The sequence below is a fragment of the Stigmatopora argus genome, chromosome 5 (genome assembly GCF_051989625.1).
Source record: "Stigmatopora argus isolate UIUO_Sarg chromosome 5, RoL_Sarg_1.0, whole genome shotgun sequence".
Taxonomy (NCBI): domain Eukaryota; kingdom Metazoa; phylum Chordata; class Actinopteri; order Syngnathiformes; family Syngnathidae; genus Stigmatopora; species Stigmatopora argus.
In genome coordinates, this window is record NC_135391.1 from 91040 (window position 1) to 118195 (window position 27156).

The window sequence follows — 27156 nt, forward strand, 5'->3', positions numbered from 1 at the left end:
TCAAGAGTAAGGTTGGTGAAATGAATCCATTTTATCATACGTTTCTACGTGAGAACCCAGACGTATCTGTCTATTTTATCGATGGCTGAAGGCAGGAAGGGAATGCGTGCAAAATAGTCACTTTTATCTGCGTTGCGATGGCGCCCTCTGCCGGATGGTAATGCTGCTGGGCCATAAAGGCAATGCCGTTCATTTTTTTTGTCCAAACTTAATTGAAAAGTCCTCAGGAAAGTTCCGGCGTCTGCGACACGGCACGCAAACATGCGATTTTCATTTGTTGTCCCACAACATAACAGGGGTACGTAATTGGCGTGGACTGAGTCGTCACGGCCAAAAGAAGCAATCTGTCCATCCATCCGTCCTTCCTTAGGCGGGTCAGCAGCCGCATCCATCTTTGGGCGGTTGACCGTCGGCGATGAGCGTCCGTCTCGGTGTTTGTGCGCGCGCGTGTACTCGCGTCTTGGCGCTGGCTTCCAGGAAGAGCAGACCTAAGTGCAAAAACACGGACCGTGCTCAGTCACCATGTAAAAAAAAAAAAAAGATAAATAATAGCGCAAAATCAAAATGCTTAATTGTTTGTGGCAAGTTTGCGCTAGGGGAAGAAAGAAAGAAAACTAATCTCAATCTTTGACCCTAATCCTTCGACTTTTTTTCCCTTTTGCTACAAAAAAAAAAGATGCATCTTTGGCCTAAATCAGAATCTTTTTAGGGGGTCGGCTCACCGTTCTCCTCGGCGAACAGTTTGGCTTCCTCGTAGGTGACGTCTCTCCGCGCCTCCGGGTCGCCTTTGTTGCCGATCAAAATGATCACCTGCGCACAAATGGGAAGGAAGGTAGCAAGTGGGGTGGGTGAAAGGGGAGCCAAGCCGCCTCACCGTGTTGGGATTGGTCAGATTCCTGGCGTCGGTCAACCAGCTGCTGAGATGATTGTAGGTGCTCCTCCTGAGGCGAGAAGAGAAGAGAAAATCGGGGCGGGCCATCCATCGGCGGCGACGGCGGCGGGAGACGGGCAAGCGGCGCTACCTGGTGATGTCGTAGACCATGAGGGCCCCGGCAGCCCCCCTGTAGTAGGACCTGGTGACGGCTCGGAAGCGTTCCTGGCCCGCCGTGTCCCAGATCTGCAGCCTGACCTTCTGGCCGTGGACCTCCGTGATCCTGGTGCTAAATTCCCACCGATGGTGTAAGGGCAGTCGGCCATGACTGTGGTGTGGACCACAGCGTTTTAAGTCCACCTCTCCCGGACGTCCCGTCGGCTCCGGTCGGAATCCGGGTGGAGTGTTCAAAAAGGACGCTGGGCGCCGTCAAAAAAGGGCCCCAGAATTCAAATCTAGCTTAGCCACAATCTGGCGTGACTTTAAAGCGAGACGCTGGCCGGGCCTCTCGGGCGCCGCGGACGATCGGCCCTAAATGCTCGCTAGTCCACGCATGCTCGGTGGCACAAATCGCCATCGCCATTTTGCCTAAAATGGGAAAAATACAAAAAGAGGTTGACGTCCATTTGTTCTCGGTGAACCGGTGCAGCAAACACGACTTGCCCACTCCCATGTCACCTTGGAGGAGGGAGAAGGGCAACAAAAAAAAAGTCAAGACATTTGCACTCGAGGGTGTGTGTGGTCGGTCGGTCGGTCGGTCGGTCGGGAGGTCTCACCGATGATGATGTACTTGAAGATGTACGAGTAGTTGGAAGGCGCGGTGGTCATCGTTATTCCTGCATGGGTGAAAAGTCAGTGAGAAAAAGGCAAGTCAAGGAAAGTCAAATCCGAGCCATTAAACTCTAGCGCCGAGCATTTACTCAAGACTTTCGTCGAGGCGCATCTTTCACACCGTTTACTCACTCGTTACATACAATCCATCGTCAAAATCCAATCCTTCTCCTCTTTGCTACCTTTGCTAAGCGGCTAGCCGGCTAACAGCTGGAGCTCACTAGCGTAGAGCCGAGCGAACTTCATAAAACAACTCGTTTCAAGTTGGGAATGGGAATGGGGGCTTTTTTTCTTCATTTCTTTTACCTCACCTTCCCGGTGTCCGGTCCAAGCGTAGAAATGTGTCAAAGCGGCAACGTTGGCGTTGGTTTTGGCTTTGGCTTAACTTAAGTTTTTTGGGAGCCTCCCGTCTCTTCCGCGAGGCTCGCTCGCTTCCCCATCCGCCCAGCAAAACACGTCATGTATCGCGAGAGCTCCTTTCCGGGCGCCTAAAGGGGCTGGCTACGGGTTAGGGTTAAGGAATTTACGGGTTACTTAGGGTTAGGGGAAATGGATTTTCGATGGTCCTCGTACGTTGCATATACTATAGTATATACTACTAGTATTGTGTCGATGATTGGGCTTGGAGACGGACGAGTCGTTGTACGTTTCTGACGTTGGGGACTTGGCCCCGCCCCCTTGGCCGACGTGAGCGCACCGCCGGAGACTTCTCGCCGCTCCGCGTCTTCCCCCCCATCATTCTCCTCTTGTTTGGTCCTGATTTGTTCTGGTCGTCGTCGTCACCGAGAGGAAGGCGCATCATGTGCTGAAAGAGACGTGATGGAGAAAGAGAAAGAGAAAGAAAAAGAGAAAGGTGAGTGAGCCTGCTCACTTAGAACCAAGATAGACTTAACATCCAATTCAGCGGCGGCCGGCGTGAAGCAAGCGAGTTCATGAAGAGAAACAAGCGCGACCTCGGTTCGTCACTCACTCTATTTTTATTATTATTATGCTTGTTCACGTGCGTGCGCGTCTTCTATGAAATACTATGTCGAAAAACGCGCCAAAAGACTTGGAATTTGGGACTGTCATTTCTTGACAAAGGACCGCAACTTTTATGCTCGCACAGCTCTTGAAGAAGTTGTTCTTCAATTCCCCGCCACGGGATGAAGTGACCACATCTTCAAAATCATCATCATCATTATCAACATCGTAATATTATGGAGCATGTCCCAGTGGGCCAAACTGGATGGCGATTGGATGCCGATTCCCACCAACATTGGCTATATTTAACCATCGTGCCATGAAAGAGAAAGCGCTTCCACACCCTCCGAGACAACACACACACACACACACACACACACACACACTGGGCAGAGTTGTATAGGATTCCCATCCTTGTGCTAATTTGAGGCTTTGGTTTTGATGGTAAACCATGGCCAATCTTTCCAACACACACACAAACACACACAGACAGAAGTTGTGCGTCTGGTCGAGTGGTGGCTTGTGCCATTCTGATGGGATTTTGTGTGTTTGACTGCTGTTGCAAACAGGAAGTGACATTGATGTTGAGATAAGCGCATGTTTGCGATAACGCCAGTGTCGTCATCGCGATGGAGCGCTGGGTGTGTCGTGTGGGGCAGATGGCCGATTAGCAAAATTAGCATCATCTCCCACTCGCACCGCTGTCAAGATTGCCATGGGGGGGGGGGGGGGGGGGGGGGGGGTGGAGTGGCCCAAAGCATTTCACCAGTCTAGGAAAGAAAGGCTGTTCCTTCCTGCCTTCTTCACGGACTTGCCGTGGAGATTGGTATCGTCCGCTTTGGAGTGGGCCGCCGTGCGCTTTGGAGCGGGCCGGTCCCCGGGGGCCGCGGCGGCTCGGCCGCAGGATTTCCTTCCGGCGCGACCGATCCGACCATCCCGTCCGTCCAAAGCCACGAGCCGTATTGACTTTGAGGATTTCTGGCGCAGCGCTGTCCAAGCTGACGCTGGACCTCCGGCGCTTCCTGTCGGTCCTGGACTCCGAGAACTTGAGCTACGTGGCCCAAGCCCAGAAGAAGTCCATCTCGGAGTTGCTGTCGTCCCTGCGCACGCCGGAAGCTCCAGGTTAGCCACGGCCCACCCGCGGCCGAGCCGGCAGACGGCGGGCTTCTCACCCCCGGCGCTTTGTCCCCAGCCGAGGACGCCGAGTACGTCGTCATGAGCCGCCCCTCGTCCGAGCGGAAGGACGGCGAGTCCCCCGTCCGGACCGGAGACCGGGTGAGTCTTGGGGGGGGCATGTTCCCGGGGCACAGTCAGAGCGGACCAAAAAGAGAGCGGCGCGGACCCCTTTCCGGCCTCCGAGAAGTGCGGGAGGGAGGGAGGGAGGGAGGGTGTTTGATTGGCCGCCGCTAATGATAGAGTCCTCCTGAGGTTTGGGAGGAGACAGACGGGATGTTTACGTGCCGGGCCATCGAGGAAGCGCCCGATTAGCCGGCGTCTGGCCGACGTGACTGCGGCTCTCCTTTTTGGGCTTTTTGGGCTTTTTGGGCTTTTCTTTTTCCCTTCTTCCTTTTCACGCCCTCTGCCGGCTCCCGTTGTGGCGTTTGAAGGAAGGCGACGCGACCTAAATGATCCATTTCAATTGTTATCCACGGTTTCTTTTTCAGGATCCCACCGTTGAATGAGCAGGTGTGTATAACGTAAGCGTGCCTTCTGTTTCGGTCCACCAGCTGAGGCCAAATGACGACGAGACCCCCCGAGCTAGCGACGGGGAGGACGAGACTTACGAGGAAGCGCGACCCTACCGGGCCGGGGCTCCCCGGCGCCCCGCGGAAAACGAGGAGTCGGAGAGCAGCTACTACGAGTCGTACGGCGAACGGGGGGAGGAGGAGGAGGAGGAGGAGGAGGAGGAGGAGGAGGACTTGGACGAGGACAAAGAGAAGGCCAAGGACAGAGCTCACTACATCCGCTGGAGTTCCTCCCAGCCTTGTCTGCGAGCGCCCCAAGAGTCCCGCCTGTGCGGCTACCTGTGGAGGAGGAGGTGGCTGGGGCAGTGGAGCAAGCAGCTCTTCATCATCCGAAAGCACACGTTGCTGGTGCTTGCATTCCTTGCCTTTGGCTTTGTTTCCCTGGCTGGCGCTTTTTGCCCGTGCCTTTTCTTTTGCCTTTGTTGCCGCTGACCCTTTTGTGTTTTTGCTGCGCGGCGGCAGTGCTACAAGTGCGTGCGGGACCTCCTCCCTCAGCTGGAGCTCAGCCTGCGAGGCTGCCGCCCGCTCTACAAGCTGAAGAGCCGGCGCAAGATCCGCCACCGACTCAAGCTGTTGCTGCCGGGGGGCGAAGCCGTGGTCCTGGGCTACGCCACTTACCGGCAGGCCGACGAGTGGCGCCGGGTACGCCCCTCCCTCTCGCCCACGGGAAAGGGGATCCCCTGACTTAGGAGCCCCGTTTGTTCCCTGGCAGACCATCGAGGAGCTGAGCGGAGGAGGCGCCGAGAACGACGGCTGGGAACTCCCTCCGCGCTCCCGCCGGGTGAGCGGCCGCGCTAGCCGCGTTAGCCTAACTTCCACAAATGCTTTGGTGCCACGACGGGACGTCAAAGGGGGGCCGGGCCGCCACATATACATATAGCTGAGCCACGCATACGTATATTTGCACGTGGCGTCCAAGCCAAGGCTTTTGTCAACTTGCTCCGTTTGCGTTGGCAGCCGTCCAGCGTCCTCCTGAACCACACAAACCAGCAACAGAGTTCATGTCTGCGACCCAAGAACAAAGGTACTCTTTGGCTTTCTTCTCCCTACAAGGCAATGGCCTCCTTTTTAGATGTACCTTGGCTTTGAAGCTTAAGAATGTGGAAAATGGGATTTTGAGCGAGCGGCGGGCGGTTTGACGGCCGGCGGGACGCCTCTCGGTCCCGAGCGACGTGACGTCCGACGGTGACGGACTCCTCCCTCCCTCCCCGGCGACGCGCACCCAAAAGAACGTCTGTCTGTCTTTTTGCTCCTTTTGCCACATTTCATTTGAAGGAAGGCGCTGTGGTGTTGCAGGTGTGCTGAGCGTGCTGATGAATTGTCAGTGGCAGAGTCTCCTGTGTCAGGTGGAGGCGGGCATCCTCAACATGTTTGCGGCCCAAGAGGAAGAGGAGGAGGAGGAGGAGGAAGGCGGCCGGCGGGGAGCGCGCTCCCCTCAGTACGAGCTGCGCCTGCGGGGTTGCCGGGTGAAAGCGGCGCCCGATGGCCCGCCGCCGCACAGGATCACGCTCAGCGTGCCGGGCGAGCGAGAGCAGTTGGCCGTGCTGGAGGTGAGCCGCCGGGGAGGGGGATTGTCGCCATTGCCGCCGGGAACTTGGGCCGGGGCCCCCTCGCCATTGCGGCGGAAAGTTGACCACGCCGGTCGCCGTCCGCAGGTCGGCTCGGCGGACGAGAAACGCCGATGGACGCGCCTCCTGGAAGACGCGGCGGCCGCTTTCCTCCGCGACGAGACGCCTGATGGGTAGGCTTCCGTGGCCCCGAACGGCGGGCTCGTCTTCCGGGGACGGGAGTAGCGAGGAATTGTGCAGATGGATTCAGGAGCAGCGGGTGGAACGGGCGTGGCATTGACCTCCGTATCCGTCCCTCCTCAGCGGCCACACCCTCAACACGTACACGGAGCGGCCATCTCGCGGCGGCCCGCCATCGGCGGCGCCGCCACCGCTCTACTCCAACGCCCCGGTCCTGGAGCACAAGGTACGAGGCGCGTTGGACGACCCGCTCCGTCTCGCCGATCTCAGCCTCCCGTCGTGTCGTCGGCCAGCTCCGGGGCTCCGGGGACGCCACCTACGCCAACGCCGTCCTCGGCGGCCGGCCCGAGCCGGCGCCGCGTGGCGTTCAGAAGTTGGAACTGGCGGGCGGGAGGGGCGGCCGCGTCGCCGGGGCCGCTTCCGAGGCCGACCTGCCGTCGGCCGGCGACGGGAACCGACGCTCGTCCTTCAGACGCTCCCTGGCCGTGTGCGGCGAACGGGCGCAGGTGAGAGATTTCTTTTTTTTTTTGCACTTGCTTTTCATTTCTCCGCGCCGTAGTCGCCGGCACAGGCTCGCCATGGCACATTCATCTTCACGCACACTCGCTATCTTGAATATTTACTGTGACGCATCCATACGGTCCTCATCCGGCAGGCCAGTCTGCTGAAGCCTCTCCTGCGCCGCGCGGCGTCCGTCAGGAGCTCGGCGACGGCGAGAGGTGCTCCGTCGGAGGACGGGAAACTTTTCCACGGGAGGAAGGTGGGGCCATCGGACTCGTTCTCCTCCCCTCGGCTGGCGCTGCGGATTCACAAAGATTTGTGTGTGTGTGCGTGTGTGGCCTTTCCGCAGGAATGGGAGAGCAAAGCCGCCGCCTGAGAGCGGCCGCGTTAGGGGACGTTCTCTGCTGGCCGAACCACCCTTTAATTTATTGTTTTCTCCATTTTTTCCCTCCAGCCACGCGTATTTAACCCTTCGTCGACGTCAAACAAAAGCACAATCCTCCATTTTACTCATGAAACATATATATATTTTTTCCATCTAAAGCTCGGCGTAAGCCTTGGACTAAGAGAAAGTTGTTTTTTTGCATCTCGTTCATCCTCCGCGCAATAAACCACGGCACTACCGGTCAGAAACGGCCGCCCGTACAATGACGGATGAGCGATAGCGGCCGCGTAAAAGAGCACGTGGTATCGGACGCACGCCCCCGAGTTGTCGGGCCCGTTGGCTGTTAACGCGTGCGTCTTCAAAAACATTCAAAATTGCATTAGTCGCTTCTATTCAAAACAAAGCACCAAGCGTGTCTATTGTCCCCTTGGTAAAAAAAAAACAAGAAAAAAAATGGCGTGCGGTACGTGACGCCTCGTGGGTCGGAAGAGCCACGGCACCTTCTCGAGGCCGTTCCGCCGTCGAGGCGAAAGGCGCTCAAATTCCTCCGGAGCACGACGGCAAACTCTTCAGGTGACGGGCGTCTCTGCCCAAAGCGCCACTTATGTCTGGACGTGCGAGCGGGCGGCTTGACGACCGCCGTCGCCCTTTGCCTCCGGTTGGATGCGAGCGGCGGTTTGTCCGGCCTTACTTGCGGCGGCCTTCTCCGACGAGCCCGATGGCGTCCGTTTCGACTGCGAGGGAGGGCAAGAAGGCGGGCAGCCGTAAGCCACTCGGAGGCGTCGCGTCGCGCACGGACAGACTCACCCCGGCCGGCCTTCCTCGGGACGGACGAGAAGTAAGCCGCGTGAACGCGGGTGGGTAGGGTACGTGTCGGCGGGCCGGCGTCCGGGAGGGAGCCGGTCTTCCTGGGAACGCCTTCCGACCGGAGGATCATCCTTCCCAAATTGGAGCCAATCTGAATGAAAGGCAAGTGAGAGAGGGCCAAGTGGGCGGAGCACAGCCGCGAGGCCTGAGGCCTGCCCTGCCCTGCCCCGCCCACCTTGGCCAGTTCCTGCCAAAACAGACTTTGGTCCTCCTCGTCCTTGTCCTCGTCCTCTTCCTCTTCCTCTGGGTGGCGCCCACTTCTGCGGCTAGCTTTCTCCTGCTCTAAAGAAAGGAAGGAAGGAAGCAAAGAGGAAAGAAAGAATGAGAAGAGAGAAAGAAAGAGAAAGCTCGGCTAAGAAGAAACAACAAATGCGCGCACAACAATTTCATCAAAGGCGCTTGGCCATGTTCAAATGCGGGTCATCTCGGAACATGAAACCTATCCCACCGTTGGAACGCTTTCGGATGTTCCGAGGGTGGAAAAAGAATAAGAATATGTATTTCAAACTAAATGGCGTCCCACGCCAATTTAAAAGTGGCCAAGAGAAAGACAGGTACCGAAGACGGCGCAGGCCGGGGGGCAGGGCCAGCGGTCCGTCTCCATCTTGGAAGGCGCGTCGGGATCCGGAGGCCGGGCGGCGGGGAACTTGGACGACTGGATGATGAGGCGCTTTCCCACGGGGAGCGCCGGCGAGCCCGCGCCTACGTGGGCCGACGGGCGCACCGTCAGCTCGCCGCCGCCGCCGCCACGGACGGGCCCCGGTCGCTCACCTCTTCCGTAAATGGGCGGCTTCTTGTAGAGGTCGCGCCCGTTGGCTGAAAGGTCCAAAAGGTCACGGCGTTATTTGAAAGCGGCTCCGACGCCCCAACGATGCTCACGGGTCGGAACCCGCAAATCCGCCCAGACGCCGGCCTCGGGGAGATATTTACCGGGCCTGTGGAAGTGCCGCGTGGTCGCGGGAGTCCGCGTCTCCGTCGGCGACGGCGATCTCTCCCCGCCGGCGGGACCGTCGTTCTGGGGCCGCGGCCCCCGCTCCTAGGAGGGCCCAAAGCCAAAGTTGAAAAGGCGGCCGTAGCGGGAAGGTCACGGGGAAAAGCGGCGCGCACTCACCGCTGCATCCGGCGGGCCGCGCTGGCGGCGAGGCTCGTACGTCATCAGGTCCGGCCTCTCGATGTCCAGGATGGCCTTGTCCCTGGGGAGCGCCGCCAAGTCCTTGTACAGCATCACGCCGTCGTCCACGCGGGCCTGAGGGGGCAGAAGCGTTAGGAGCGCCGGCCGGACCGCCGACCGGCCCGGCCCCTTCCAAACAATAGCCGGCGGCTCACCACGATGGCGGCCGCGGGGGATCCCGGCACTCCTCGTTGCGACAGAATGCTGCCCGGGGACGTCTGACGCCTCTGCGGGAAAGGCACGGTGACGCTCGGCCAACGCTGGCGGGCCATGCAAATGACCTTTGGCGTCATCGCGCCGCCACCGCCACCACCGACGGCGACCGGCTCTCTCCCGGGAACGCCTGCAGATAGCAAGAAAACAATGGCGAGCGATGGAGCGCACGCCGGTAGCAATTTCAAGCCTTGGATCGGCCTATTTTGGGGACGGAGGAGCAGAGCCAGATGGAAGTCTCCACCTCACAACGCGCCAATGCTGGACCGGGGGGATTGGATTGGATTGGATTGGATAACTTTATTCATCCCGTATTCGGGAAATTTTGTTGCGCTGGGGGGTGCCTGAGGCGGGCGGGGCGGGACCCCACTCGATGGAGGCGACCCCGAGTCGGCTCACGTCAGACTCGGTCGCCAAGCGAGCCGAGGGTCGGCCGCCAGAATTTTGGTGCTTTGCTCGACGGCAAAGAACGGGAGAAGAAGTCTCCAAAGGTCAAAATCAAGTTGTGAATTGAAAGCATAGCAGCGGCCGCGACCACAAGGTCCCCCGACTCAAGGCGATCGCTGACCGCTACTAATGAGCCGACTTATTTGCACGCAAACAAAGAAAGGAGAGAGAAGGCGAGACAAAGCGAGGTTCCAGGCCAAAACACGTCCAAATGCACTTGGCAAACGGGCTCCAATTTCAGAGGCAAACAACAAGACGGGCCCGACGTCCTTGGAAATGTCTCAAGCGTCCCGTTTCACACTGGAGTACGACGGCAAAACATTTGCGTGGTGGGCCAGAGGGCTGCCCGGGACCCCCCCCGGCGGCCCCTTCCTGCTTTATCTGGGCCGCGCACACGGCGGCCCGCCCCCGCGCTTCACGGGCGGGTGACGGACGGCGGCGTCGGCTGGCTCGCATACTTGCGTCACGACAGGAAAAGAAGGGACGCTTTTGGCTGAGTCTGCCATGTCAAAAATAAAGACAAAATAAAGGTGCTACCTGAGAAAAAGTCACGTGATAACTTGTAACTATGAGAACAGTGTGTGTGTGTGTGTGAGTGTGTGTTTGGGGGCAGGGGGGTGTTGTGGTCCATCTGTCAATGTAGTCAGCGACTTAACATTCCAGTACTCCAATCATTTTGGGTGCCAAATGCACTTGTGACCTCATTCCTGCCTCCAAACCTGTACACACACACTCACAAAACACACACACACACACACACATTGACGTACACGCAAACACACACTACTCTGGCTGCTCTCACAGATAAGCAACGGCAGACCACTTGGTCTATTTGGCGCTTCTTTCCTGGCCCGCACCGCCACCCGCCGCCATCCCATCCCATGACCATCCCGCCATGTCCGGCCCGACTTTGAGCACGTGTTACGTGAAATCGATTGCCTTCTCCTAAATCCCAGCCGCCAGACGTCAACCCTCCGTGCTCCGTGCGCCTCCTCATCTTTAGCCCCTCCGCGTGCTCTTAGGTCACGGCGTCCCAGTTGAAGGGAATCCATCGATCGCGCGGTGATGCGTGACGTCACAGACGAAAGGTCAGTCTTCTTACCTCCCGCGTCTACGCGCGCAAGCGGCATCCGGCGTGCGACTCGGCAGCCAGTCGGTCGGTCAGTCAGCCAGCCAGTCAGAAGGCGATCCAGCTAGCGAGCGAGTCAGCGAACCTCTGAGCTCGCTCGTCAACGCCCGCCTCTTCACACGCCCGCGCGGAGCAGTCCATTAGTCGTCGCCTCGGGGGTCGCCTAGAGGGCGCTCTATCAAATGTCACTTTTGCTTTTGGTTTGCGGATGATTTTTTTTTCTTTCTTTTCTTTGGTTTTTAATCCAGCACACACGGGTTAGGGCCAAATGCAAAACAAAGATAGAGTTTTCCGACACATTTCCTTCTATTGCACGCTCCGGCGCCTCGGGGATTGGCGGCCAGTCCTTTAGGCCGGGTCAGGGCGTCCAGGTGACGACGTTGACGGCCGTCCAAGCGGCGCGGCGGATGTCGGGGTCCTCCTCGGGCGCCTCGCTCCTCCCCACCAGCAGCGGCAGGCGGAGCAGCAGACGGCGGCGCCCGTCGGGGGCCTCGGCCAAGGAGGTGAGCGCTCGCAGCGAGTAGAGGACCAGGGCCTTGCGCCGCCGCTCCTCTTCCGCGTCCGCCTCGCGATGCGACAGGAGTTGCAGCAGGACCGGGAGGACGTCCAGCTCCAAGCACTGATGCTTACCTGGGGGAGCAGAGCGGAGGCAGCCAGCCCATCGATTGTCCGAGTCGGAGTCGGCGGCGACGCCACCTGTGGTGATGACCGCCGTGTTCATGATGGCGCCCGCCGCGTTGGCCTGCACGTCCACGTCGCGGTCCCGCAGCAGGTCGGCCAGGACGGGGAGCACGGCGGCCTCGCACACCTGACGTTTGCCCTCCACCGGAACGCTGCGAGGGAGGGCGGCGCCGGTTACGGCCGGCGCTCGGCTCGACGCCACGCGGGAGGTCCCGCCGGGTGGCCCACCTGAGCGCCATCATGGCTCCCGCCGCCTCTCTCCGGATGTCGGAGCAGGCGTGCGAGAGCTTGCGTCCGATGAGGGTCACGCCGCGGTGGGTCAGCGCCGGTCGGGCGTCCAGACGCGAGCAGCAGCTGAGCGTAGACAGCAACAGGGCCTGCACCTCCTCTTCCTTCTCCTCCTGCTCCGCCTCCAGCTTGAGCATCAGCTTGGGAACCAGAGCCTGGAGGGCGTTGGCGCCTGCCGCAAATGTGCCATTTTCTTTGGTCATTTGGATTGGATTGGATTGGATTGGATTTGATGGCCTTTGCCTTTGCCTTTGCCTTTGCATGCATCCGTTTCCACCACGTGGCTTACCGGCGGGCAGCAGCGCCAGGCTGTTCATCACGCGGTGGGCTCGCGTTCTGCAAACGGGCGAGGGGTCGTCCAGCAGCTGAGAAAGACGGGCCAGTAGGGGCGAGCACAGGAGGGCTTGTCTGGGGGCGCACGGGACCGAGCTCGTCTCTTAGGGTCAACGTTTGACCCCGAGTCGAAGGCTTTGCGTCGAGCGCCGCTCTTTAGTCCGAGCGGACATCTGCCGATTTGAGGTGAGGGTGGACGGGCATGTTTGGCGAGACCCACCTTCCGATGTTGTGGCTGGTGATGAGATGCAGCAGTTCGCAGGTTCTGGTCCTCACGGCCGGATCTAGGTCCTTCAACAGAACCTCCAACTGGTCCAGGAAACCTGGAGAGCCAGTGAATGGAGCGTGACTAACTCTAGGACGGCTCGCCACGACAAATTGAATTGGACGCTTTGCCACGGCGTTAGCGGAGTCCGGGCTATCTGCCAATATTTGCCTTCCCCTACTGGAGTTTTACAAAGTGGGTCACGTGATCGTGCCAACCTACGCCGGTAGTTGAAATCTAAAGAAAGGGAAGGTTACGTATTTGCTCGATTTGGGTTGGAGATCACTCAAGCAGACTTCTCAGGAGCCGGAGTGACGAGGAATATGCCGTACGTAGCACATGGACAAACTGGCTCCATCTAGTGTTTCAAGGGAAGAAGCGCACGAGCATGCAGGCCGCCGAACGGAAGCTGACTCGGTGGGCAAGTCGCTTTGGGGCATTCCCGTGTCGCTAGCGTGTGGCTCGGGAAACGGGGCCGGACGTTGTGGCTGGTGGTCGGCTCGCTCGATTTTTACCTTCACTGACCACCTGGTAAAGTCGCTCCGGATCGTGCGTGACGTCGCAGAGGGACGCGAGGGCGCGCAGCCTCTCGGCGGCGTCGGGTTCCACCAGCCGGGCGAAGAGCTCCGGGATGGCCAGGCGCCCGAAGGCCACCGGAGCCCGACTCGGGTCCAGATGAACGCCCGTCATGTCACGCGGACTCCTCGAGAGAACGAGCGATGTTTCCCCGACCGAGCTTCCGCGCTTTCGCGTCAGGTGGGCGCGGACGTGACGTCGTCGTCTGCTTGCCTTTCAATTGACTCGTTTCGTGTTCGCCTGCTCGTGAGGGAACCGTTGCCGAGCAACGGGTGTCGCCAGACGCCGCCAATCCGACGACGTCATCGGAAAGGACGCGCATCACAAAGCCACGGCCAAATTGGATTCTTCTTCTTCCGCTTTCGTTTAGCTTCGGCTCCGCTTCCACTTTGGATCGTGCTCCATGTTTTGGTTTGATCTGGCTTCTTGCTTTTAGGCCAGGGGTGGCCAAGTCCAGTCCTGGAGAGCCCCCATCATCCAGTCTGTTTCCATCCCTATCTCCCTCTCTCTTCAAGCACACCTGATGATGATGATCAAATGATCAACTCATCAGCAAGCTTGATAGCGATCACGATGATTTGATTCAGGTGTGTTGGTGGAGGGAGACACGCAAAACAGACGGAAAGGGGGGACCCCAACCCCCCCCCCCCCCCCCCCCCCCCTCCAGGACCAGAGTTGATTCCAATTCCACAATTCAGTCAATCAATCCCGCCGGCCCGGCTTCTATTTAAGAGAGCTATCGATTACGGAGTGTTGAAAATATCTATTGTCGCTTCCATAGATGCATCATGAATGGTTGGTGCGGGGAAAAAGGAAGGCGGAGACTTTTGACTTTGTCAACAGGACAATTTATTTGATAGTTGTGTTGTGGTCTCAAATGACAGTATATAGATGCTGATTTAATGAGTAGCGCTGCAGCTAAAACTCACATCGGGACTACTGAAGCAAACCTTTTCTTTTAGTTGTCCTCTTTTTGTTCCAAACAAGAGGGAGGGGTGGGGGTGGGGGACAAATGTGGATCAAACATTGGTGATGTGACCAGAGAGGCAAGGATTAAAAAGAAAGAAAAAAAAAAAAAGAAGCATAAGTGGGAGAAAGGATCAGAATATGGCACATTTGGTCCACCTTGGAAGTTTTATTATGTCTTAAAAGATGTCATGAACAGAAAAAAAACAAAGTAACATCTTAGTTGCACGTGTAGCACAGCTTTAACAACAGCAGAGTGGAAACACAGTGTGTGTGTGTGTGTGTGTGAGGGGGGCGGGGCGAGGGAAGGGCGCGCTAACTTGATCTCGGGGATGTTTTCAGCCAATCGGTTTTCTCCTCGGGACAGTAATGGGGGAGGCGGGCGGTCGACGGGGACGGCGTCCAACATTCACAGGAAGTAGTCGGGAGTGCGTCTGGTCACGTGGGGCTCGCCGCGACGAGGGGCCGGGTCAAACTGAAGGCTGCGGATGCAAGACACCAAAAAGCGTTACATGCCGACTTTTCACATCGAGCCGTAGACAAGCGGCGCGCTGCGACCGGATGGACGTACAAAGAGTACTTGAGGGTGTCATCCAGTTCCATGATGGCTGCCTGGTTCCCGCAGCGGTAGCAGTAGTTGGGCGCACTGAAAATGGTCACCACGTTCTTGTCGTGGCCCCAATTGTAGCCCTGCGGCACAACACTAACTTAGCACATATCACTAGGATACAATGATCTTGCAAATGATTGTGGGGGGACAAAAAAAAGGATACTTTTTTTGGGGCCCAAAAGAAAATGTGGTAACCCGGAATAGGCAAAATTTGTGTCGTCAATTTTTGAGAGAGAATTCTATTTTTAGGCGCTATTGCCCGGCAGGCTCTACGTGGCACTTGGTCGTCTAGCAACAGGGCTGCCGCCGGCGCTCTCCATCACCATGGAAACTGCCCCCCCCCCACAAAAAACAAAAACAACAAAATACACGCAGACCAAAGTATAGACATTTCAAGAGGTACCTCCATGACCAGCTGATGGGCGCGGACACCAACGTCAACCCGTTGGCGTGGTTGAAGGTTTCGGAGATGTCCTGACCGAAAGTGTAGCCCGCGCCTCGTGGGGAGATGCCCCAGCCGCCGCGGTCGTCGGGGTCCGACCACAGGAGGTCACACATCGGGCCCTGCCAAAGTCGAGGAAGCACGCTTGTTCCTTTTCCGGAGACAAAAGGCCCAAAGCGCAGTTGCGCCCACCCACCTCGTGCGGGACCTCCTGCAGGCGGTCCAAAGCGCGTATGTGGTCCAGAGTGTCAATAGAAGGTGACAGGCCTCCGTGGAGACAGAAGATCTAGGGGGAGGAGCAAAAGACCATGACGTGCGTGCGCACACTTGCGACCGGCCGGCCGGCCGACCGCGGCGCCCGGCGGCGCCCACCTGCCCGTCGACCAGAGCCGTGAGCGGCAGGTAGTCAAACAGGTCCGTGAAGTACTTCCACACGTTGGCGTTGCCGTACTTCCTCAGGCACTCGTCGTAGAAGCCGTAGACTTGCGTGATCTGCCGGGATTCGTGGTTGCCTCGCAGGATGGTGATCCGCTCCTGAAAGCGCACCTGAACGCCACACCACACGTACCCTTAAGTCTCTTAGGAATGCGAGGCAAAAGCCCGAGATTCCGCTCGAGAGCAGAAAGGCGGCTTATGGTGACCGCAAAACACATTGGTCGATAGACTCCTCTTTAACGTGCTTCTAAACCTAAACGAGACTCCGGGAATCTCTTTCGTGGCAGAAAAACTGGGATTGCGACAATAGACTTTTCACCCGCGAGCGGCGGTTTGGTGGCCGGCCGGACGGACCTTTAGCGTGACCAGCAGCGTGACCGTCTCCACGGAGTAGTAGCCTCTGTCCACGTAGTCGCCCATGAACAGGTAGTTGGTGTCGGGGGACTTGCCGCCGATCTTGAAGAGCTCCATCAGGTCGTGGAACTGGCCGTGCACATCGCCGCACACCGTCACCGGGCATCGCACCTGAAGGCAGGCAAGCCACCCCCGCCCCCATCAATTCGGCCTCCTTCCCTCTTTGCCGCCACCGGGGCGTTTATCGCTCGGGCGTGGCGCAGCGTGGCGGTAAGGGTAACCCGTGTTTAAAGCGCTCTCACCTCCTGGACGTTGGACTCCTTAGTTAGAATTTCCTTGGCCTAGGGGGTGAGAAAAAAGTTTCAAGGTCATGATACATTGGTGGGGGCCTCCAGGGTCATAAATAAGTTCCGTGTGGTCGATCATGTGGTTTTAAAGCATCACACACGCTCAGTGAGTCTTTGGTTGCTTTCTTTTGTTGTCAATTATCAATGAATATCGATGACGTGCTCAGCGGAAGGCATACGATTGGAAACGGGATTGTGGCGCCTGGATGGCGCTTCCATCACGTCAGCCTCTCCCGAAATCCCCGAGACCACGTTTGAATGAATGGCAATATACAATAACGTTTATTGGCTGTCAGTTGCAACCGTTTGGACGTTCACTCGTGACCACCTCATTTAAATTCACGGCAGGGGGACGCCAAGAGCCATAGAATTGGACGTCTATCATCGTCAAATGCACTGAAGGCATGGACCAGGACGACGAGGAGGGTCTAGTAGTTGATTCTGGTTCCGCATACCAACGATCATCAACCCAACGTGAAATTGTGCTGACAAATAAAAATGACGAGGCTCTGAATTCGACCCAAAAATCACCTTGCCAATTTCACACAGTCCTGACTTGTCATTAGAATCGACCTCTGTTTAGTGCGTCTCCTCATTCATTTTACAACTCTATAAAAGGTGCAGTGGCGTTTCTTAAGTAGCCTTGTCAGCTTTATGTAATAAAACCTGTGATCGATAAAAGCAGGGCGCGGTACACAACATTATAAATGAGCGCTTTCGGGGTACAACTAGACCGCGTATTCAACTGTTTCGTTTTACAACACAACCAAACGGGCTTCGACGTAAATAAATGTAAAACATTTGTCGAGGTTGAAGCGTAATGCGACAAGAGGCAAAACCGGCTCTGTCTATTGAGTGGGACGAGGGCAGATTGCGACAGTTCAAATGCCTTTCTTAAGGCGAGGCGAGCCGACGACTGACGGTACACAAACAATTATTTTTTTCTAAAACAAGCCCAAACGCATGTCGATCGATGTTTTCGATTACGGCTAGGCGGTAGGAAACGACGGGGGGAAATTAGCCGCCTAGCAGTCCCGAAGGCCAGCAATTAGTCGCAGCCATTTTTGTAATGTGGGCCCGTACGCGAGGCCAGTGGCACTTGAACAGAAATACGGTTTTCGTCGGGCAAACTTACCTTCTCGCAGAGTGTCCTCACTTGATTTTCCGAAAGTTGCTTGCACTCATTTAGCTGTTCGATCCACTGGTCTAACTCCTTCGTAAAAGATTTGTCTTCCATGACAGCCGCAGTAGCTCCGCTCAACTAGCCGCGTTAGCTACCTTGAAAAAAAAGAGGCCTGTTTGGACACTTAGCAACGTTAGCTTTTAGCTCGCCGTATTGTTAAACCGACTCAGTCCCACCAAACCGGTAGTAAAATCGACGATTCCACCAATAACTAGCGAGCCGTTCGTTCAAAACTGATCATGATAAACTAGCGAAGATGAGTTAAAACCGGAACGCGACGAATTAAACGCCCGGGGAAATGGAGGAGGTCAGAAAGTCCCGGTTGCGGCAAACCTAAACGGCGGAAGGCAGCGGTTAGCCCGAGTGCTAAACGGGCTAGTTACAATAACATCCGGGCATTTCAGCAACAGACGGGGGCGGCGTCGAAGCGACATCGCGTGGAACGAGGGTGAACTGCAAGGCGTTACGATTGGACATGGCAAGAAATGTTTTTTTTTTTGTTGGTTCCCTCAACATGACGTCACTCATACTTCCGCGTCGTCGTCAGACATCAAGGCAGCAACTTCGACTTGAGCTAAAGCCATAGCCATTACACTCATTCATTTGGGTAGAAAAGAAGTCTATTTTCATGCATCCCTTTGACAGCAGCACCCAACATTTAAAGCCAATTGGGATACGTATTCCACTGGCGGACAGAGGTTTCACCAGTTATGAGATTGAGGGCTTCCTTCACCCCGTGCTTTCCTGTGGGGAATTTGCACGTTTACCCCTGGGGACATTCCCCTTGCCTGCGTGGTTTTCCTCCGGGTACTCAAAACATGCATGGGAGGCTCATGCCATAAGTGCAAATTGTTCATGGGAACGAGTGGGCTGGGCGCCGGTGCGGTCCTCAGTCTCCATTTGCCCCGCGACTGGCCGGTCAGCCATTCATTGCTTCTGCCCGTTTTTGGCTGGGATAGGCCCCAGCACCCCCGCGACCCCTTAAACAAGCGTTTTGGGCGGGGCTTATTTAAGCAAGGCGCACGGCCGCACACCCGCCCACCGAGCTCCGTAGGAGAAGGTGGCGAGAGAGTCAACGCAAACGAGGGCCTTTTAGCCCAATTTTCAGACCACATCACACTTTCTTGGACTCGCCGGGCGTTTAGGGGTGCAAAGGCAGCCCTCACAACAACAACAACAACAACATGGCCCATTTGACGCAGAACCCCGCCGAAAAGGAGCGGTGAGTTGTCGCTCTAGCTAGCGAAGCTAAAGCTAACTGTTGTTTGGGAACTGAGTTGGTGTAGGCGAACGTATCGCCAATGTATCGCGATGGTACGATTATCGGAAGATGATGGGACGCTCGAACGACATTTCACCGAAGAATCAACCAAATTCCAGGTCTGAAAAAATGGGGACTTTTGTCTAAACTGATGACGAGCCCCAATGAACAAGTCAAATGTGTCCTTACTTTGTATCCGTATCGTGACGTGTCCAGCAGATCCCTCCAAAACACTCATTCTTTTGTATACTTTGCATTAGGGGGAGGGGGGGGGGAAGAAGGCAGCATTGTTTTTTGCTTGTTTGTCATCATATTTTGAGAATGAAGCCATACATTCTAACACTTTCAGGAGAAGGCCCAATATTACAAGAATAAAATCATACCTTTTCATATTACGAGGTGAGAAAGTTTAGCGAAAAATGACGGAACAATACACTGAGGGAGTATGATGTCGTACTCTATTTGGGTTTTGTTACCACTGCCAATGTCTACCATTTATCCTATTTATTTTTGCCCACATTTCACAATGTGTTGCGTGTGCGTGTCTCGTCTTGTCCAGGTTCATCTGCCTTTATCCCGTCTACATCAACAGTAAGAAGAGCCAAGCCGAAGGACGGAGAATCCCTACAGAGAAGGTGACAAACACGGACCACTTTTGTGCATTGGATCCTGAGGAACTTTTGCAAATGATTAGTGTCAGACCGCTGATGTAAAATGGACACCCGTCCGTCCTTCTGCGTAGGGTGTGGAGAACCCTTCGTGCGCCGAGATCCGCGACGTCTTGACCGCCGCTGGCGTCAACGTCCTGGTGGAGGTAAGCGCCGGGCACGCCCGCCCCCCCCCCCCCCCCCCCCCCCCCCACTGTGGGAATGCGCCTTGACCTTTGTCTGGCGTTTTGTCCAGGACAAGATGCACCCCAGGGAGTGGAACCGCGACGTCCAGTTCCGAGGTCGAGTCCGAGTTCAGCTGAAGCGGGAGGACGGCAGCTTGTGCCACGATAAGTTCTCCTCGCGTAAGTGCGTCTTTAGGGACGTCCCGTGGCGTGACGGAAACTCGACCGTGGCATCGTGGGACGCCGGGCCTCGGCTAATGACGTTTTCCGCTCCTGAAAATAAGACCCAGAATTTTCTTCTTGCCTGTGTGGAAAATCCTTCACCCGCGGAAGCCATGACGCATCCCTTCTCTTTCCTTCACCCAGCGTCCCTTCTTTTCTCCACCTTTCAGGCAAAGGGGTCATGTTGTACGTCTCGGAGATGATCCCCAAACTGAAGAGTCGAACGCAGAAGGGCGGCGGCGCGGAGAGTGGCTCGCAAGCCGGCGACGGCGGGAAGAAGAGCAAAAAGAAGAAGAAGTGAAGCGTGGCGTGCCGCTCTTTTCAGCCCGAGAGAGCCCACGCTTGGCACCCGGCCGGAACGGAACTCTTTGCATTTTATTTTGGAATCTCGTTGCCGGCGGGGGCGAGCGGCTTGCGGCTCGCGGCTTCTGGCTTTCGCCGGCTGTCCAACGGAGAAGGATGGAGAGTATTCTCATTTGGCTTAAGACCAAGAACTGAATAAAGTGAGTTGGTTGCAATCAAAAGGTCCGGTGTCGTTTGATTTTCTCGCGAGCACGTGCCAAAAACCACAGCCGGCGGTTCCACCTGACAACAGAAAACTTTCATTTTCCAAGCATTTGCGGATCATTTAAAATCCAGCCTAAGAGCAATCCCATTTCACGTGCAAACTCCTTCCAGCCAGCATCAGATTGCAGACAACAAGTAAAACTTGCAGTGTCCAAACGTGGACGTGGAAATACAATAGAAACAGAACCACATTGAAAAGCCCAATTAAAAACAGGGGTGGCCAAATCCGGCCCTGGAGAGCCCCTATCGGGGAGGGAGGGAGGGAGGGAGATATGGAAAAGAGACTGGATGACAGACAGGTGCTCTCGGGGACCGGACTTGCCCACCCCTGGACTTTGTCATCCATTCATTCGCCGTTGAGGAGAAAAAAGAAGAAGAAAAAACACGAGCCAAGGGCTCGACTCAATTATCGCGAGAGACTCCGAGATGTCGGCGCCGGCTACCAAGCTAGCTTCGCTATGGCGGCGGACGCGCAGGTTTGTACTTTCACTTGGTTTTCTACTTGAGTCGTTTAGATGTATAATCTTGCGTAGGCTTATGGCTAATAGTATTCACATTTTGAGGACAATTAGTCGTCAAAATGCCAATTCGAGACCGAAGTAACTAAAACGACGGAGGCAGGCGTTTCGTTGGCTCGGTGTGACGTCACAGCCGTGTCCTCGTCCTCATCGTTCCTTGACGTCTTGCCCCTCTCGTCCTCGCGTCGAGAGCAAAAACTGTTGACAGTGTTGAAAACTTTTCTCCGTCCAGCCGATATGCCTGCCTGTGTGCCGCACGCCAAAGAGATGACTTGACTTGAGTGACGCGACGACGATGACGATGACGACGACGACGAAGGCGGATGTTGTTGTACACCATCGTCTCGAAGGCTCCGACGGACTGAGTGATTTGATCGCAACCGCAGAAAAGCTCCTGGAGCCCTTCCCCCGCCGGCCCGCCCACGTCTTCACCCCGTGGTTTGCGTCGCCGTCTTCGCGTTCGCACCCTCCGCCCATCAAGCCGGCGAAAGACGCCCCCGTCATCCGAGCGGCGGAGTCGAACCTCAACCTCGGCGGCCGAGGCGTCTCTGGCCCTTTGGCAAAGCCACCCCCAACTCCGGAGAACCGCTCGTGGAACGTGTTGGCTTGCAGGGGGGCGTGTGGGTCCGGGTCCAGGTCCGAGGCCGGACCGTCGTCGTCGAAAGGCTTCCGTGGTGCCGTGTCTGCGCACGGCCTGCATCCGCGGCAGAGGTCCAAGTGGATCATCACGCAGCACAACTGTGGCGCCGCACGAGATATCCAACAGGTAGCTCGGCTGCTCATCCTACATAGAAATCGGGCGGTAGCATTTACAGGCCACGATTCCGTGCCACCCCGATACGATTATTGAGATCGCAATGGGAACCGGGGCGCACCGGCGGCCGAGGGCTCGGCTCGTCGGCCTCGCCGTTCCGAGATGGAGGGTCGTTGGATCCAAGCTTGGGCTGGCTGGAGTTTGCATGCTGCCTGCCTGCCTGCGTGCATCCGTGCGTGGCTTTCCTCCAATCCCACGTCCCCAAAACATGCACGCCAGGCTAGCCGGTGGTACGCTCTCGAGCGCAGGCCAAAACGGGAGCCGTCCCGAAATGACGCGGAAATCCCAGCCGCCGCAGTGGCCGTCAATTCACACTCGCCTCGTCCAAGCCATGAACGGCTTTCTCCGTATTTGTAGTCTTCCCCAGATGGCGTGGTATCATTTGGGGGCTAACGTGGTCTCTCTCTTTTGCTATCTTTCTCACCGGCCGACCGACAGGTGTGGAGAACCCTGAACAGAGCGGCCCGGGCCGGGGGACTGCCCACCTGCAACGCCACCATCCGGCGCGAGCGGTCCGAGATCTGGGTCTTCTGCGACGTGCTGTACTCGGAGACGGTGGGCCGCTTCCTCAAGGAGCGTCTGCGGCTGACCGGCAGCATCGCCTTGTCCGTGCACAAGCACGGAAAGGTCTTCAGCTTGGGGTGATGGATCCGGTGAGACGCTTGCGCTCCCGCGTCCAATATCTGTCCGGGATGCTAAAACCTGGACGCCAGCCATTTTGGAACGATGCTGCTGCTGCTGCTGCAAAAAAAAAAAAAAATTTGTCATGTTGCTTTGACAGCCATTTTCTGCTTGTGTCAATAGGGGGCTTTTGGAAAAGCATCTTAACCAGAGTACTTTTTTCCTGCACACCCTCAGTATTTTTCTTCAAGCACATATTTTCAAATGATGCTGAAGACTTTAATGTGGTTCCCACGTGCCAAATCAATAAAGACAATTTGTTGCTTAGTCCCGTGAGCTTATTTTCTTTCAAAAAAAAAAAAATATATATATATATATGGTGTTTTTTTCTCTCCTTCAAGGCTGTCAGTAAAATCGGAACAGATGCCAAGTGGCATTTTTGAGACATCGAAATGGCCAAGCACCGACGCAAGTGGGAAACACAAACATTTATTGGGTTTTGTTTCCTTAGTTGTACAAATGCAAAATGCCCGGAAGCATCCAAAATCAAACTTTAGGTCCTCGACGTAGGAAGACGGCACCAAACCAACTGTGACACCCAGAGAAAAAACGTCCCCTAGAGTGAGACCAAGGGAAGTGCAACGTCACCCGAGAAGGTCCCTCGCGGCCACCGAAGGGAAGGAAGTCCTTCTTCTTGGGTACAAACCTCCTTTTGAACAAAATGGACCAAGCAAATCTGGGCTCGAGCCGGAACGACGGAAGCCCCCGTCGGACGTTCTCCCGACGCCGACGGAACAACGAACGGCGCGGGGACGAGGCCCAAGCGAGGTTGGACGTCGGCGCGCGCTTTCCTTCTGGCTCTTTAGCTAGCCTCTTCCGGGATGGGCGGCGCCACGCCGGAGGAAAAAAGCCGCGCTCCAAAGACCACGAGAAAGAGGTGGGCCAGGCGAGCCGCCACGTCCGAGCCGTCCGTCTTCCGCTTCTCGGGAAGCGGCGCCGACCCAACCCAAAAACGCTTGCAAGCAGCCCACGAGCGTCCGGTCGCGAGGCCTCAGGAGGTCTTGACCAGGTCGTAGACGTAGATGTGGAAGTCGTCGTCGAACTTGATGAAGTAGACGGAGGGCTTGGCCTCCACCTGATGGATGACCATCCCCGAGCGCTTGCCCCCGTCATCTCGGGCGTACTCCACCTGCTTGCCCACCAGGCTGTCCGCCACCTCTCCCGGTTCGCGCTCCGTCGGTGCGCTCTCGCCTGAGAGAGAGAGAGAGAGAGAGAGAGAGAGAGAGAGAGAGAGAAGCCCAGTCAAGACGGCATTCTCATCGGGCTTCGGTCGGTCCGAACTTGCCCCCGGTTTCCAGAACTCACCGGCGTCGGGCAGGATGCGCAGGTCTCCCTCTCGGTAGTCGTCCAGCAGCTGGTACATGTAGAGCACCGGGTCCTTCTCGTAGGTGATGAAGAACCAGGAGGTCATGACGGGCGCGCGGGCTAGCACCATCCCCCGCCACTCCTCCTTGGGCCCCTCCTCCGCCTGGAACATGTGCTCCACCGCCTTGCCGATCATGGCGTCGGACAGCGGCGCGTCGGCCAGGCGAGCCGGGGCCGCTGGATGGCGACGGACGGGGTGGCGGTTAGCGGGGGGCGCCGGGCTGGGGCGGCTCGGTGCGCCACGCCCACCCTCCGGCCTCGGCGGAGCTCACCCGCTGGGTCGGGCAGGATCCGGAGGCCGTGGACCCGGCGATCGCCGTGCAGCTCCAGGCCGTAGATGCAGTCCAAGCCGTCGTACTTGATGAGGTAGAGCGAGGGCTTGACCGGGACCCGGTCCAGAACCGTCCCCTTCCACTGCGACCACTTGGCGCCTTCTTTCCACACGTGTTGGATGCGACGGCCCACCATGTCGCCGTCGGACGGCAACGGCGAGGCGTCCTCCGCGCCGCTCTTGCGCTTCCTGCCGCGCGAGCGTGCAAGCAAATCTTAGAGAAAGACGCGCCTCCTCCTTCTCGGGCTCCGTCGGCTCCGCCTTACTTGTGAGGATTCCTCCTCTTGGCAGCGTGGTCCGACATGTCCGGCGGCGGCCGCTCACCGACGGGGCTCTCGGTGCATGCGCGCGGTGAGGTGGTGGTGGTGGAGGAGGAGGAGGAGGTGGAGGAGGAGGAGGAGGAGGAGGAGGAGGAGGAGGAAGAGGGGGCGCCGACTAACTCCTGGAAGGGACGAGCATTAACACTTGGACGCGGCAAATATGAAACATTCGACTGAGAACAACGTCATTTTCCTGCGACATATTCCCGTGGTCTGACGTCACGCCCTCTCCTCGTGGGAGGAATGCGGTGAACGGTGCACCCGCAAACAAGTCCTCCAAACGGTGCTTTCGAAAAATTCAATAACCAAACAACCCCCCCAGCCCCCACCCGCCATCCCCCTCTGCCCCTCAAGATAACCACGCTAACGCCACGAGCAAGAAGGCGGTATATTCGGCTGCGCTAATATTTGGCAGTGGTGCGCCTGCGCCTCCCGAGTGCTTCAAGGCGAACAAAGGAAGGAAGGAAGGAGTCTGGCTGCAAGCTGAAAGCCAATGCGTGATGCCAAAAGAGTCGGCCGCGCTGCCGTGCTGCTGTGCTCGAGCCCAAAGCTCGGTGGGGGAACGCGTTCGCTTTCTTACCGACTCGACGGTCCGCGTCTTCATGGACTGGCTTTTTCCCTTTACTCGGCGGTGCACTGCGCAGGCGCCGTCGAGCTCAGCTCCCCTTGCCTTCCGCGCCAACCGCGGACGCAGAGCGGAAGTCGAGATTCCCCGCCGCGCCAACCACGGACGCAGAGCGGAAGTCGAGATTCCGCGCCGCGCCGCCTTCAAAATGAAAGCGTGGAGCCTATCCCAGCTAACTCCGGGCCAGAGTTAGTGTTTCGGTGGTTAGTTAGCTGGTGGCCAGACGATTACAGGGCGCAAGGAGACAAACAACCAATTACTCGTAGCTAGGGGCCATTTAGAGTGTCCAATGAACCTTCCATGCATGTTTTTGGAATGTGGGAAGAAACAGGAGTACCCGGAGGAAAGCCACGCAGGCCCGGGGAGAACATGCAAACTCCACACGGGTGGACGTGACCTGGATTTGAAGCCAGGACCCCAGAGCTGTGAGGCTGACGCGCTAACTACTTGCCCCACCGGACCGCTGATTTATATACGTAGTACTATTTTGAATTTGAAAAAGAAAATCCAATTTGATTTGAACCTCAAGTAGGGTCCGGTGAATCCGCATATGAAAGTGGTGGGTGGGGCGGGGTTGGTTCGCTCCAACAAGGTTAAGAACGACTCTACTGGGTTAGGGTTTGTGTTTCTGATGTCACTACCTTGAAATCAAATGGTATATGTACGCTGATATTCTGTCTCCCGTTGAACCTTTTTGAATCTCGGACAAAGAAAAAGTCAGTTCCGATACTTTTGGATGGGGGCAGGTGGCGTTTCCTGTAAAGCAGCTATGTTTAGCGCTACTCTACCCTGTCACAAGGAAACTGAAAGTCGTTTCTCTTTCACTCTCGTCAAGCCCCCGAACATGCATGACAAACCGGAGCCGTGTCAAGGCCATCTCATCCAACTCGGTGTTGTGTCACTTGGGGGAATTGGATAGGATTCTTTATTTGTTTTCTTGATTTTTCTGTCAAACTTGGAAGTCTCATTTTCACATAACCTTTCAGGAAATGAAATGGAAAAGTCCGTCATCTTATTTATTGTCTTTACATTTTCCTTTTCTACCATTGTAAAACAATGGCTCGATTGGATTGAAAAGCTGTGTTGTAATACAAGCGATGGCCACATGGTGGAGTGGCAAAACTTTGGATGATGTGGCACCTCACTGACAGACCGACCGACCGACTCGACTGGCTGGAGAAAAACAAGGAAAAAAGACCAAGAGCAGGCCAGCCAGCCAGCCAGCCAGCCAGCCAGCCAGTCATATTTCAGTTGTTTTCTGGAATCACTTTGATTCAACATTGGATTAAAAGCTACCACAGGAGCGGATCCGAGTTATTTAGTTCATTTTGGATTTGAACGGGTTGAACTTTTTCAATGTGTTATCCTGCTCTGCTGTACTGTGCGTGCCTTCCTTCCTTGCTCGCTGCAGGTGATTTGTGGAGTTCTTTTCCCAAGTCAGTACTCTAGCAGTTGGCCCACAAAACAACAATGTACGTAGTATCTAAGCGAGGTTGTGGCACACGTAAATGGCCTACAAAAAAAAGAAAAGAAAAGAAAGAAAGCCAAAGAGAATGGCTCAAATTTCAATGTGTGATTTTTGGTAAAAACAAAAAGCTGCCCAGTGTGTGTTCGTGCATGCATGCATGCATGCATGTGTGTGTGTGTATGTGTGTGTGTGTGTGTTAAGAGGCAGAGTACAGTCAAAGAGTCAACAGGCTCATTTTTGCCGTGAGCCACATTTTTCTTTGCCTTTACCCCTACGTGACAAGATTTTACACACCCACACATTCTACTTGGCAATTTTACACAGGTTAACTTTTGTCATCTCATGCGATATAGGGCTTTATTATTCACTAATGACTGCTTTTTATAACCCTAACCTAAGGTTATCCAATCCAGTCCAAACCCTTTCCGTCAGAATGAAAGCAAAACGTGTTTGGATTTTGTTTGGGGGGGGGGGGGGGATGGAGGGAGGACAGCGAGTGGGGGTGTTGTAGCGGACGGCTGGGTTTTTTTGGGGCGGGGGTTTGGCTCGTTTCATTGTTTCAAAAATAGTCGAATGGCGAAATGCACGGGTAGAGACGGGGCTTTTTTTTTAGAAAGACGGGACGGGGGGGACCCGACCTGGCGTCAATGTGTACGAACGTGCTTGTGTTTTTGTGTGCGTGTGACAACGTGGTGGCGGTGGAAAAGAAAAGCCCCCGAATAGGACCGATCCAAGCGCCGGACTGGTCGGCGGCCGGCCTTGCTTTGCAAGGGGACTCGTTTCAACGAATTGAGTGGGGTG

The 27156-nt window shown here is 56.3% G+C and overlaps 7 protein-coding genes and 1 pseudogene across 11 annotated transcripts; 3 read left to right on the forward strand and 5 right to left on the reverse strand.

Moving 5' to 3' along the window:
• Positions 1 to 12: 12 nt before the first annotated feature.
• Positions 13 to 2596, reverse strand: LOC144074015 (ras-related protein Rab-14-like; annotated as a pseudogene). Its single transcript, XR_013300213.1, has 6 exons — positions 2009 to 2596; positions 1648 to 1707; positions 1023 to 1549; positions 875 to 941; positions 723 to 810; positions 13 to 488 (listed from the first exon to the last, which is right to left on the reverse strand). The product of XR_013300213.1 is annotated as a ras-related protein Rab-14-like (transcript).
• Positions 2212 to 7221, forward strand: LOC144074006 (actin filament-associated protein 1-like 2). The gene is made up of 13 exons (XM_077600045.1): positions 2212 to 2555; positions 3653 to 3787; positions 3858 to 3940; positions 4393 to 4758; positions 4873 to 5052; positions 5123 to 5191; positions 5368 to 5434; positions 5707 to 5960; positions 6066 to 6151; positions 6282 to 6384; positions 6452 to 6664; positions 6814 to 6918; positions 7009 to 7221. The coding sequence occupies exons 1-13, from the start codon at positions 2522 to 2524 to the stop codon at positions 7033 to 7035; spliced, it is 1722 nt and encodes a 573-aa protein (XP_077456171.1). The 5' UTR covers positions 2212 to 2521; the 3' UTR covers positions 7036 to 7221.
• LOC144074009 (dematin-like) lies at positions 7164 to 10994 on the reverse strand. Of its 2 annotated transcripts, XM_077600050.1 has the most exons (10): positions 10845 to 10994; positions 9364 to 9425; positions 9238 to 9309; positions 9023 to 9157; positions 8842 to 8947; positions 8683 to 8727; positions 8470 to 8613; positions 8087 to 8193; positions 7852 to 8002; positions 7164 to 7778 (listed from the first exon to the last, which is right to left on the reverse strand). In XM_077600050.1, exons 1-10 carry the CDS (start codon positions 10870 to 10872, stop codon positions 7732 to 7734), a joined length of 897 nt encoding a protein of 298 aa, XP_077456176.1. In that variant the 5' UTR covers positions 10873 to 10994; the 3' UTR covers positions 7164 to 7731. The 2 variants fall into 2 exon arrangements, with proteins under 2 accessions (XP_077456176.1, XP_077456175.1); XM_077600049.1 differs by having other exon boundaries at positions 9238 to 9425.
• Positions 10995 to 11223: 229 nt separating this feature from the next.
• On the reverse strand, positions 11224 to 13503 carry rsph14 (radial spoke head 14 homolog). 2 transcript variants are annotated; one of them, XM_077600047.1, is made up of 6 exons: positions 12954 to 13503; positions 12394 to 12496; positions 12130 to 12248; positions 11781 to 12012; positions 11568 to 11704; positions 11224 to 11501 (listed from the first exon to the last, which is right to left on the reverse strand). In XM_077600047.1, the coding sequence occupies exons 1-6, from the start codon at positions 13126 to 13128 to the stop codon at positions 11230 to 11232; spliced, it is 1038 nt and encodes a 345-aa protein (XP_077456173.1). In that variant the 5' UTR covers positions 13129 to 13503; the 3' UTR covers positions 11224 to 11229. The 2 variants fall into 2 exon arrangements, with proteins under 2 accessions (XP_077456173.1, XP_077456172.1); XM_077600046.1 differs by having other exon boundaries at positions 11224 to 11704; positions 12954 to 13501.
• A 336-nt stretch (positions 13504 to 13839) lies between these two features.
• Positions 13840 to 17792, reverse strand: LOC144074010 (serine/threonine-protein phosphatase 2A catalytic subunit beta isoform-like). The gene is given in 9 exon segments (XM_077600051.1): positions 13840 to 14462; positions 14552 to 14670; positions 14994 to 15019; positions 15022 to 15154; positions 15229 to 15318; positions 15405 to 15578; positions 15822 to 15992; positions 16124 to 16162; positions 17304 to 17792. Coding segments are annotated over 9 exon segments (927 nt in total). The 5' UTR covers positions 17406 to 17792; the 3' UTR covers positions 13840 to 14389.
• A 557-nt stretch (positions 17793 to 18349) lies between these two features.
• On the forward strand, positions 18350 to 20190 carry srp19 (signal recognition particle 19). The gene is made up of 5 exons (XM_077600060.1): positions 18350 to 18573; positions 19172 to 19247; positions 19355 to 19426; positions 19516 to 19624; positions 19837 to 20190. The coding sequence occupies exons 1-5, from the start codon at positions 18536 to 18538 to the stop codon at positions 19965 to 19967; spliced, it is 426 nt and encodes a 141-aa protein (XP_077456186.1). The 5' UTR covers positions 18350 to 18535; the 3' UTR covers positions 19968 to 20190.
• Positions 20191 to 20577: 387 nt separating this feature from the next.
• shld3 (shieldin complex subunit 3) lies at positions 20578 to 22513 on the forward strand. 2 transcript variants are annotated; one of them, XM_077600053.1, is made up of 3 exons: positions 20578 to 20709; positions 20984 to 21517; positions 22004 to 22513. In XM_077600053.1, exons 2-3 carry the CDS (start codon positions 21047 to 21049, stop codon positions 22208 to 22210), a joined length of 678 nt encoding a protein of 225 aa, XP_077456179.1. In that variant the 5' UTR covers positions 20578 to 20709; positions 20984 to 21046; the 3' UTR covers positions 22211 to 22513. The 2 variants fall into 2 exon arrangements, with proteins under 2 accessions (XP_077456179.1, XP_077456180.1); XM_077600054.1 differs by having other exon boundaries at positions 20668 to 21517.
• Positions 22514 to 22659: 146 nt separating this feature from the next.
• LOC144074011 (spindlin-W-like) lies at positions 22660 to 25008 on the reverse strand. Its single transcript, XM_077600052.1, has 5 exons — positions 24843 to 25008; positions 24209 to 24384; positions 23884 to 24131; positions 23552 to 23788; positions 22660 to 23437 (listed from the first exon to the last, which is right to left on the reverse strand). Exons 1-5 carry the CDS (start codon positions 24864 to 24866, stop codon positions 23238 to 23240), a joined length of 885 nt encoding a protein of 294 aa, XP_077456178.1. The 5' UTR covers positions 24867 to 25008; the 3' UTR covers positions 22660 to 23237.
• Positions 25009 to 27156: the final 2148 nt, after the last annotated feature.

Coding starts and splice junctions, on each gene's coding strand:
- shld3 (XM_077600053.1), top strand. CDS start 21,047: ATGACGATGACGACGACGACGAAGGCGGATGTTGTTGTACACCATCGT. Junction 21,518..22,003: donor CCGCACGAGATATCCAACAG/GTAGCTCGGCTG, acceptor GCCGACCGACAG/GTGTGGAGAACCCTGAACAG.
- LOC144074011 (XM_077600052.1), bottom strand. CDS start 24,866: ATGAAGACGCGGACCGTCGAGTCG. Junction 24,385..24,842: donor AGACGCGGACCGTCGAGTCG/GTAAGAAAGCGA, acceptor CGTCCCTTCCAG/GAGTTAGTCGGCGCCCCCTC. Junction 23,438..23,551: donor GCGCATCCTGCCCGACGCCG/GTGAGTTCTGGA, acceptor TCTCTCTCTCAG/GCGAGAGCGCACCGACGGAG.
- LOC144074006 (XM_077600045.1), top strand. CDS start 2,522: ATGGAGAAAGAGAAAGAGAAAGAAAAAGAGAAAG. Junction 4,759..4,872: donor TCCGAAAGCACACGTTGCTG/GTGCTTGCATTC, acceptor GCGCGGCGGCAG/TGCTACAAGTGCGTGCGGGA. Junction 5,192..5,367: donor TCCCTCCGCGCTCCCGCCGG/GTGAGCGGCCGC, acceptor TTGCGTTGGCAG/CCGTCCAGCGTCCTCCTGAA.
- rsph14 (XM_077600046.1), bottom strand. CDS start 13,128: ATGACGGGCGTTCATCTGGACCCGAGTCGGGCTCCGGTGGCCTTCGGG. Junction 12,249..12,393: donor ACCAGCCACAACATCGGAAG/GTGGGTCTCGCC, acceptor GTGCGCCCCCAG/ACAAGCCCTCCTGTGCTCGC. Junction 12,013..12,129: donor CCTGGCGCTGCTGCCCGCCG/GTAAGCCACGTG, acceptor CATTTGCGGCAG/GCGCCAACGCCCTCCAGGCT.
- srp19 (XM_077600060.1), top strand. CDS start 18,536: ATGGCCCATTTGACGCAGAACCCCGCCGAAAAGGAGCG. Junction 18,574..19,171: donor AACCCCGCCGAAAAGGAGCG/GTGAGTTGTCGC, acceptor CGTCTTGTCCAG/GTTCATCTGCCTTTATCCCG. Junction 19,427..19,515: donor GCGTCAACGTCCTGGTGGAG/GTAAGCGCCGGG, acceptor CGTTTTGTCCAG/GACAAGATGCACCCCAGGGA.
- LOC144074009 (XM_077600049.1), bottom strand. CDS start 10,872: ATGCCGCTTGCGCGCGTAGACGCGGGAG. Junction 8,948..9,022: donor GCGGCCCGCCGGATGCAGCG/GTGAGTGCGCGC, acceptor GGGCCCTCCTAG/GAGCGGGGGCCGCGGCCCCA. Junction 8,194..8,469: donor CCCGGCCTGCGCCGTCTTCG/GTACCTGTCTTT, acceptor TCCTTTCTTTAG/AGCAGGAGAAAGCTAGCCGC.